The following is a 10,668-nucleotide window of genomic DNA, read 5'->3' on the forward strand; positions in this document are numbered from 1 at the left end:
ACAGACGTGGGGTTTCTTTCCTTTTTGAAATATCTCATATGCTGTAAGGCATCACTTCTGGCTGAAAGCTTTACTACAGTCAACACATTCTTAAGGAGTTTTTTCAGTATGTGTTTGTAGATGAGTTTTGAGATGTGCATCTGAATGGAGCCTTTGCCATATTCACCACATACATACGGTTTCTCTCCAGTGTGAGTTCGCTGATGAGAAGTGAAAACAATCTTCCAGGTAAAGGCTTTTCCACATTCACCACATGCATAGGGTTTCTCTCTAGTATGAGTTTGCTGATGATCAGTGAGTGTATTCTCCCAAGTAAGCGCTTTTCCACATTCACCACATACATAGTGTTTCTTTCCTGTGTGAAAAGTCTGATGTGCTATTAGGTATTGTTTCTGAGTGAAACTTTACCACCCTCATCGCAAACATAATGTTTTTCTCCAATATGATTTCGCTGTTGATGAGTAAGGTTCTTCTTCAAGATAAAGGTTTTTCCACATTCACCACAGACATGGGGTTTCTTTCCTGTGTGAATTATCTGATATGCTGTAAGGTTTCTCTTCTGGCTGAAAGCTTTACCACACTCACCACATACATAATGAGTTCGTAGATGAGTTATGAGATGTGCTATCTGAATGAATCCTTTGCTACATTCACCACCTACATAGGATTTCTTTCCAGTATGATTTTGCTGATGAACAACAGTGAGATCACTATTCCTGTTAAAGCCTCTCTCACATCCACTGTAAACACAGAGTATCCCTGTCACATGAGTTTTCTGATGTTCCTTGAGATATGATTTGCTGTGATAAGCTTTGGCCCATTCCAAGCATGTATATGGTTTTTGTCCTTTATGTGCTATTCCATAATGTGCAGTGAATTTGAATACTTTGTCGAATTCTTGACCACACTGACTGCATTCATAGGTCTTATGTAGAATATGAATGAACTGATGCTCACAGAGGGAACACTCCTGAATAAAAGTTTTCCCACATTGGTCACTTATGTGTGGTTTCTCAATTTTGTCAGATTCCTGACGCTAAATGCATTGTGACTTCATGGTACTGGTTTTTCCACGCCTGATAAAGGCTTTTCCACATTTACCATATACATAGGATTTCTCTCCAGTATGAAGTCGCTGATGAACAATGAGCTTACTCATCCTGGTAAAGGCATTTGCACATTCAACGCATACATAAAGTTTCTCTCCAGTATGAGTTCACTAATGAACAGTGAGCGCGTTCTTCCAGTTAAAGGCTTTTCCACATTCACCACATACATAGGGTTTCTCTCCAATTTGAATACGCTGATGATCAGTGAGCTTACTCTTCCAGGTAAAGGATTTTTCACTCAGGGAATTCCATTTGAGTGCAAAATTGTTCTTGTTCAATATCGAGAAAAGTTTTCTGACTTCCATTGAACACAACTGACTTCTTTATTTTGCTGCTACTGTTCTGATTTAATGCCAGAATGAATAAATCTGATTTTACAATTTTGCATGTAAGCCTAATAGCTCATAATTTTCCTTTAGAGGAAATTACTTTTGTGCTGATGAATAGTTTCCAATGTGTTAAATTTATAGCATTGTTCAGTTCTGTTCCCCCAGGTATAATGGCTTCCTGTCTCAAAGACCTGAATGTGAGCATGCCCTCTATCCTTAAGCAGCTTCCAACTTCCTGTAAGGGCTGAGGGGGGCTTTGGCAAGTACAATGGCAACCCCTAGTTCTGCCTCTAGCTACCTAATAGCATCTGTGTACAAATAAGAAATGGGTTTTGAAGAGTGTGAGGTAATGAAAATACTCTGGGGTGGACCTGACCTTTTCAAGGAACTCCATACTGCCCAGTCCTCAACAAACAGGATATATAAGAGCCTCACTCAGGGCAGGAACAATGCTGGGCTTAGAAATGCTTTTGATTTTCCTTTGACCATTCACAGACACCTCTTAGGAAAAATGATCTTTCATTGCAGACTAACACACAAAAGAGTTCAAAAGAATTATCCTACAATAGTCTTAGAAGAAACAAAAGAGCCTCTATTGATAAGCACAGGGTTTCCTCCGATGCAAATTCGTCTTCAGGCACTAGGTTAAAATCTCAGCCTTGGGCAGTGAAGGCTATCAGTTCTCTTCAGACAGGCCTGTGGGTTCCTTGGGAAAGCACAGCCGTGGTCTAATATGCTATTGCTATGTGTTCTCTTGTGTCTGGTGACCATTCCCTGAGGTGAGGGTCTCAGATATCAGTGCTGAATCTATGGGGATGGTTGTGACTGGCGGATTCCAATTATCCTTATTTACCGGCATTCTGTCCCAGGTTCAGCCTCAGGAGTCGGGGCCAGGACTGGTGAAACGCTCCCAGCAGCTGTCCCTCACCTGCACTGTCTCTGGTGTCTCCAGCACCAGCACAGGTTACGACTGGAACTGGATCTGCCAGACCTCAGAGAATGGACTGCAATGGATGGGATACAGAGATTATGATGGTGGTACAGATTATAACCCATCCTTCCTGAGCCGACCCTCTGTCGCCAGAGACACATTGAGGAATCAGTTCTCCATGCAGCTGAGCTCCGTGACTGCTGAGGACACGGCCGTGTATTACTGTACATGGAGCACAGTTAGGGGAAGTCAGTGAGCCCACACACAAATCTCTTCTGCAGGGAAGACATTGGGCAGCAGGGGGCGTGCAGGACCCAATGCACAGACACACAGCCCTAGACAGACACAGATGGATGACAGGATTTCCTGTTGGAATGAGGGCTTCATCTCTTACCTTGCAGCATCCCCTTGGAGAGTATTTCTTTTCCCCACCACACCCTCCTCTCAATTTTCTCCTCACTGCAGCTTGAACGGAGGACCAGATATTAAAGTAACTCTGAAACGTCATATGACCCATTTTCCTTCTCGACAAACAGATTATCATGGTCATTCTCATCCTATCTCTTACTCAAAATGTGTTGACAATGAAACACAGGCATGTACAGATTCATGAGTGTAGTGCATGATTTCAAATGTCCTGAGCTCAATAATCTATTACAGACCTGGGGGCAGGCCTCTGGAGGTCCCTCTGCAGTGCTCCCTTTGCACTGTGGGCAGTTACTGACTGACTAAAAATTGGGGTGACTTCTGAGGCTAAACTTATGGCATATCCTTCGTGATGCTTGCTACTCACCGTCTCCCTTGATGCAGAAACAAGTGTCCCAGGCATAGAAGGGAACAGGTGAACTGGAATGACCTGTCTGGATCGAGGACTCATTTGTAAGATTACTCATTGGGGTCCCAAGGAAGAGAACGCTTGTTGGAAAGAAAAATTTGATTTTCAAAAGATAGCAAATGTGTCACAAGAGGAGGACATTGCACACTCATTTCTCAGAATGTTTTTTAGAAGTAAAGAATAGAGTGACTTATCACGTATTCCAAACCTGTAATCAGGGGAACTGGTTCCTAGAGAAAGCACATCCTGTTTGGTAGAGTGTCCCCAAAACAGAGGAAAACGCTCAGTTAGAAGCACAGACAGTGTGGCTGCAAACATGGTCTCAAACTTCAGAGCAAGTGAGGATGGTTCAGGACCTGGAAGTTTATATATTTGCTCTGTGACATCATGAATAAAACTAACTCAAAAACACCCAACAACATCTTTGATGGTGTGAGGTGCAGAAAATGAGATTAATTTTGGTCAGCTAAGTGTAATTACATAATATAGTCATATATTATAACATTAAATTTTTTTAAATATTAACATTTAAAAGTCAATACATGAACCATTCCTAATTAAGTTACAGCTATATGGTTTTCAATCAATTGGCAAGACAAAGTGTAATCAATAAGTAACAAATACATATGCAAATAAAGGTTTTTTACAACTCCACTATCCCTGGGGGCATAGTGGATTTCACATTGGGATGCTAAGTACAAAGTCAGCAGTTCAAAAGCACCAGCCACTCCAAGGGAGACAGATGAGGCTCTAAAAATGATTTACTAGGATAGTAAATTATAATCCAAATCCAAAGGAGATATTAATCTCAGAGCTTAAATTGTGGGATTCTGGCATGCAGAAGGCCATGGATGACAGTGGAAGCTCAAAATACATTTGCAGGATCTACACAGGGAATACACCTCCTGTGACTTCCCTCTCACCATAACTGAGGGATGGAATAAGCTGGTGATCAGAGAGTATTGAGAGATGACTATAGAAGGTCAAAGTGACACAACTGACTTGGATGATTAGCAACTTGTCATTTGATCTTCCCTTTGATATACTTTGTGATTAACCTGGGCTTAAACATTTTATGTGCTTTTGTTTTATATATTTTGGGGTTTGTTTCTGCTGTGTTTTGTCGTTGTTGGTAGCGTTTTTGATTCTCATATATTTTTCTATGTTTCTTAATTTATGAAGCACAGGGTGCGGGACTCTACAGAGCCAATAAGGGTTCCTGGGGGGTTCAGCAAGAGATCTGGGGAAGTTAATAGAAAGGGAAATTAATAGGAGTTCAAGAAGTAAGAACATGTTTTCTACATGAGTGTACAACACTGCTTGATATGATGTAACTATAGAAAGGGATGATGTCTGGATTAGGTCCTAATAAAAGTGTTTTTGTTTTAAAGAAATAAAATGTTAAAAGATATTAGTTGTGGAACAAATGTTTTAAAGCTTTTTTATTTTGAATACTTTCAAAAGTCATTTTAATAAAATATTGCAAATTAAATAAGAAACCTAACATTGATATGTTATCTAATATATATTTCATAATAAAATTGGCCAGTCTCTCAATTAAAAAGTTTTTCAGTGCCTAAAACCCTAAGGAGCTGATCTACTGTGCTCTAAACGGTCACTGTGAGTCAGAATTCACTTGATGCCAGTGAGTTATGTTACTTGTGTTTCCAATTTGAATCTTATTTTGGTTGCTTATCTCCACTAGTTTGGTTTCTGTATTTTGTTTAATCATATTTAATACTACTGTCAGGAATTGTTCTTTTCTTTCCATTATCTTGGTCTCCGTAGAAATTCCTACATTGTGTTTTTAGGTTAATGATGCTATCTTTTTCTGTGGCATCATTTATATTATCTTTACTAACATGTTAATGGTTTTCCTTTTAAATATACATTTTCTAGCTGTGCTTCAATTTACATGGTAATTTGATAAAAATAACCTTATTCTTTCGTCCATTTGTGTTTTTCCCTTCTTTTATAGTGTAAGGACATCTTAACAGTTATTTCTGTTAACCAAGGTCTGAGGTCACCAACAAAAGCACAGCTTACACACAGGCATTGGATGCAACAGCAGTTTGCTCACACAGAAAAGAGGCAGAAGCGGCACTGGTCTCCAGCCAGCAGTTTCACTCTGCAGCCAGCGCTGGGATGAGGGTTTGCAAGTATCCCTTGTTAGTGCTGCAGTTGAAGAACACTGTTCCCACCTCAACAGCAAAGACAGAGAAATAGGGTTGTGCTATGAGGTGGAATCTACTGGAAGGCATTATGTTGGTTTTGTTGTTGCTTTGTATATTCCATGTAATGTACATAACAATCAGTTTGGGGAATGTTAGCATGTGTTCAGAAGAACATAGAAGAGGGATGTTGTAGGATGCCAGCCACTAAAGAGTGTTTGGGGATCCAGACGCCTTGGGAAAGGCAGTCAGACAGCAAGGTCATCACATTCCAGGAGCCAGACTGACACATTTGGTCCTAAGCACACCTGGGTCTGTTATGGATTCTGGGGAAGGGAAGCCGACTGCACTTGGACTGCCTGCTTCCTCAATTTCCAATCCTATTTGGGTTTATCTCAGATGTATTTTGTCATTGGCAGTAACATTCTTGAATTTTTGTTCCTTGTTTTTCTGTTTTACATTAGATGAAACCCGGAATTGATGAACATACAGAGATAGCAAAGAGAATAAGGGATTCTGGGGGGTTAGATAAAAGGGAGCTGATGCCAAGGAATTCAAGAGGAAGAGGTGTTTTGAAATGGATTTGGGTAACAATTGTACAATACTGCTTGATGAATCTGAACTACAAATTGATATGATTATTAGCACCAAATACCATGGTTGGGGAGGGAAAAAAATGGGAAAATAAATATTAAGTAAAAACTATTCCATTGCTAACTATATTTTAAATTCAAATTTCTGGCTTATGTCATAATCTCTTTTCCGGTTCAGTATTTTAGCAAGCTTTTTGCAGTGTTGTTGTACCAGCAAGACTTTCCATCAGTTTCTGACTATGCTTCAAAAAATTATCTTTCATTTTTTTAACTTATCTTTCTCATGGTACATGTATAGGCAACAAGATATTTTCAACATTCTTCTCATGCATAATTATGTGGCATTAGATTATTATTGGGTCCAACAATTGCCAGAAACTGTAAGATTTACTATCACACACTCACAGAAAACCTTAAAAAATAACTTTGACTTGACAATTCCCTCCTTTACATGGAATAAATAACTCTATTACTTTCTTGTTTCAATTATTTTGAATAGAAGTCTGCTTTAAGTACCTTTTGCTTCCTGTGGAAAGAATGAAGCCTAAACTCTGTCCAATACCTTCATTGTCTTTCAGGCAGATTTGTTCTGAATCAGTATTTTATTGTGGAATATATCTCAATATCATATCCATATAAATATCTATAGATCATACCTCCTTCCGCTGTAACAAATTCAGATTGTTTTCAAGTTGTAGCACTCTCTACCTCCAAAGCTATTCACAGTGAGGGAGAGTCAGTGTGAGTCCAGGCAGTAAAGTAACCTCAGGGAGAAAGCTGACCTGGAGGGATGTACACTCCCACATGCAAATACCAGTCCCATGAAACCACAGCACACCTGGACTTAAATCCATATATCTTCTCACTCTGGAGAGCATTTTCTGGGTGTCAAGAATCGTATCCACATGAACATGAAGCATTTGTGGGTTTTCCTCTTTCTGGTGGCGACTCCAAGTGAGTGCTTCAGGGAGTCATCCATGAAGTCTGGGGATGCAGCATCTGAGCACATGACTCACTGGGTTTCTCTTTATCCCCAGGTGTCCTGGCACAAGTGCAGCTACAAGAGTCAAGCCCTGGACTGGTGAACCCCTCAAAGACCCTGTCTCTCACCTGTGCTGTCTCTGGATTCTCTTTAACCAGCTATGGTGTGGACTGGATCCGCCAGGTTCCAGAAAAGAGGCTGGACTGGGTTGGTGTAATATGGAGTGGTGGGAGCACAGATTATATTCCAGCTCTCCTAGTCCTGAGTCAGCATCACCAGGGACAACTCCAAGAGCCAAGTTTCTTTAAAACTGAGCTCTGTGAATTCTGAGGACACAGCCATGTATTACTGTGCTAGAGACACAGTGATGGGAAGTCACTGTGAGCCTAGACAAAAACCTTAGTACATCAGGTCGTGGTTTCAGCAGATGTGAAAGAGACAAGTCAGTGATATTTTCCTCTGAAAATCTGTGGTGTCCCCACCTTGTCATAACCACTCTAGGGACCACCAAGCTCAGTCTCTAGGGAAACTTCATGTATCTGAACATGCCTTCTTTTCATTGGAATGGGCTTTTTCTGTTTGGCCATTTATCGACAGGCAGACTTCAAATTTATAGGTATCGATGGAATCTCAGTTTACAGTTCAGGGTACTAAGTAGCGCTGTTTGTTGTCAAAGTTAGAAATATTAAATTTAAAAAAAATCCAAACTCACTGTCATCAAGTTGAGGACAATTTATAGTGACACCACTGTGTGTCTCTAAGATTCTAACTGCATATGGGAGTAGAAAGCCCTGTCTTTTTTCTTTGCAGTGGGCACTGGCATACAGCTCTCAGCGCAACATATAACCATTATGGCACCCATCTCATTATAAAAATATTAATGCAGGAAAAAAATTCTCATGTGAGCTCAAAATTTTCTCCAAGCCATCAGATAAATGTTAAATGTTTCCATTCCAGTGAATACTCACAAGTGTGCATTTATGTAATAATTTTAACTTAGAATGACCTAAATAATATTGAATATGTTGAATTCTTAGCTACCCTTGAGTTGGCTTCAACTCCCAGAGATCCCATGAATTACTGCCCAGAAGTGCACTATGATCACAATTATTCCTCCGTTTGGACTCATCATTGCAGCCTTTGTGACAATCCACCTCCTGGAAAGACTCTCTCTTTTTCAATGACAGTCTAATTTACCAAGCACAAGACCTTTCTCCAGGTTGTGGTGCTTCTAATGACATGCTCAATAAGTGAGATAAAGTCTTATTGAATGCTTCCAAGATGCATCCAAGATGTGCTTATTCCAAGACAGACCTGCTTGTCCTGCAGGCAGCACATCTTCTGTCATTTTCCTATCATTTTCTAACTATCATCTTCTTATTTTACAGTACTTTGGCGCTGTTTCTGGGGATAACAATGAGCATGCAGGTGGGGCGGACAATACCGGCATCTGAGTGGGCAATCTACTGTTTGGTATAGCTGTGATCCAGGAAAAATAGGTTCAGCTCTCTTTCAGGAACTGGAAGCTGGAAAAGCAATAAGGTGCCCTTGTGCCATGTGGAGGTTTGGAAGGGCCTGTCCCCACACCGATGGGCCATGTCAGTAGAGGGACAGCAATTCAGAGAATGGGTACCTAGATGGTAAGTCTCAATCATCCGTTCCCACACTTGGTCCAGGCCAAACTCTAGCATCTCTTCCTTTGTTTTGAAACCTTTGTTACACTAACCCTAATGAAAACTCTTCTCGCTGGGAATTTTCTCGTGTTTAATGAGACTTGACTTCTACAAATAAGATTTTCCACATTTAATTCATGGAAAGAACTGCTTTACTAAGTGAAATCTCTGATGTGCTATAAAGAAATTCTTCAGGATAAAACTTTACCTCCTACACCACATATATAAGGTTTTTCTCCAGTATTAATTCGTAGATGAATTTTGAGATTTTCTTTCTTTATGAAGCCTTTGCCACATTCACCACATACATGTGGTTTCTCTCCAGTATGAGTTCGCTGATGCTCAGTGAGGTTCTTCTTCCTGGTAAAAGCTTTTCCACATTCACCACATACATGGGGTTTCTCTCCAGTATGAGTTCGCTGATGATCAGTGAGAGCAGTCTTCTTCATAAAGGCTTTTCCACATTCACCACATACATGGGGTTTCTCTCCAGTATGAGTTCGCTGATGATCAGTGAGAGCAGTCTTCTTCATAAAGGCTTTTCCACATTCACCACATACATGGGGTTTCTCTCCAGTATGAGTTCGCTGATGAACAGTGAGGTTCTTCTTCCTGATAAAAGCTTTCCCACATTCACTACATACATAGGGTTTCTCTCCATTATGAGTTCGCATATGAACAGTGAGCTCACACTTCCAGATATAGGCTTTTCCACATTCACCACATACATGGGGTTTATATCTGGTGTGAAATCTCTGATGAACTATAAGCCATTGCTTTTGGCTGAAAGATTTACCACACTCACCACATACATAGGGTTTTCCTCCTGTATGAGTTCGTAGATGACTTTTGAGAGGTGCTTTCTGAATGAAGGCTTTTCCACATTCACCACATACATGGGGTTTCTCTCCAGTATGTATTTGCTGATGATAAGTGAGGTACTTCTTCAGGTACTTCTTCTTGAGGTACATCCAGAAAAAAGCTTTTCCACATTCTCCACATACATGGGGTTTCTCTCCAGTATGAGTTCGCTGGTGAACTGTAAGAGCAGTCTTCGTTATATAGGCCTTTCCACATTCACCACATACATGGGGTTTCTCTCCTGTATGAAATCTCTGATGTGCTATAAGGTGTTGCTTCTTGCTGAAAGCTTTACCACACTCACCACATACATAGGGTTTTTCTCCTGTATGAGTTCGTAGATGACTTTTGAGATGTGCTTTCCGAATGAAAGCTTTGCCACAATCACCACATACATGGGGTTTCTCCCCAGTATGAATTTTCTGATGAATAGTGAGGTACTTCTTCCTGGTAAAGGCTCTTTCACATTCAGTACATACATGAGGTTTCTCCCCAGTATGAATTCGCTGATGAGCAGTGAGATCACTGTTCCTGGTTGAAGCCTTTACCGCATTCACTGCACACACAGGGTGTCCTTGCCACATGAGTTTTCTGATGTTCCTTGAGCTATGATTCACTGTGATAAGCTTTCCCACATTCCATGCATTTATATAGTTTTTGTCCTTTATGAGCTTTTTGATAATATTCATTGAGTTTGAATATTTTATCCAATTTTTCGCACACTGACTGCATTCATAAGTTTTATCTAGTATATGAATGATCTGATGCTCATAGAGCACAGAATCCTCGATGAAGGTTGTCCCACATTTATAGCACTGCTCCGTTCTGTCCATGTGGCTTTCATGTTGCAAGTGTTCGAGATTATGATCACCAACTTTCTGGATTTCTATAAAAGAATAGAACATTGAATCTTTCCATCATCTTGATCTATAATGGACCTCTTAAAATATGCATTGATACAAGGTAAATCTCTAGTGACAACCCTCTTATATGAAAGTAAATAAGACACTGTATTAGTCTAGGTACTTTGGAGAAACAAATCCACAGCAACTCACGTATAAGAGAGAGTTTTATGCAAAGAAAATGTGCATCACAAAAACATCCCAACCCAATGCTGCCCAAGCCCACAAGTCCAACATTAACCCATACCCAACACCAGTCCACAAAGTTCTTCACCTCACAAA

General features: G+C 40.3%; 1 protein-coding gene and 1 gene segment (V, D, J or C); one reads left to right on the forward strand and one right to left on the reverse strand.

The window, feature by feature from the left end:
* Positions 1-2,253: 2,253 nt before the first annotated feature.
* LOC105979926 lies at positions 2,254-2,625 on the forward strand. The segment is given in 1 exon segment: positions 2,254-2,625. A coding segment is annotated over 1 exon segment (372 nt).
* Positions 2,626-8,610: 5,985 nt separating this feature from the next.
* LOC101659282 (zinc finger protein 84-like) overlaps positions 8,611-10,668 on the reverse strand; it is a 12,789-nt gene continuing 10,731 nt past the window's right edge. Inside the window, 2 exon segments of the mRNA XM_045291718.1 lie at positions 8,611-10,014; positions 10,016-10,370. Of these exon segments, the coding sequence (XP_045147653.1) occupies positions 8,815-10,014; positions 10,016-10,216 (1,401 nt within the window). The 5' untranslated portion in view covers positions 10,217-10,370 and the 3' untranslated portion in view covers positions 8,611-8,814.

The sequence above is a fragment of the Echinops telfairi genome, unplaced genomic scaffold (genome assembly GCF_000313985.2).
Source record: "Echinops telfairi isolate 266 unplaced genomic scaffold, ASM31398v2 ScPeMD7_408;HRSCAF=789, whole genome shotgun sequence".
Lineage (NCBI taxonomy): Eukaryota > Metazoa > Chordata > Mammalia > Afrosoricida > Tenrecidae > Echinops > Echinops telfairi.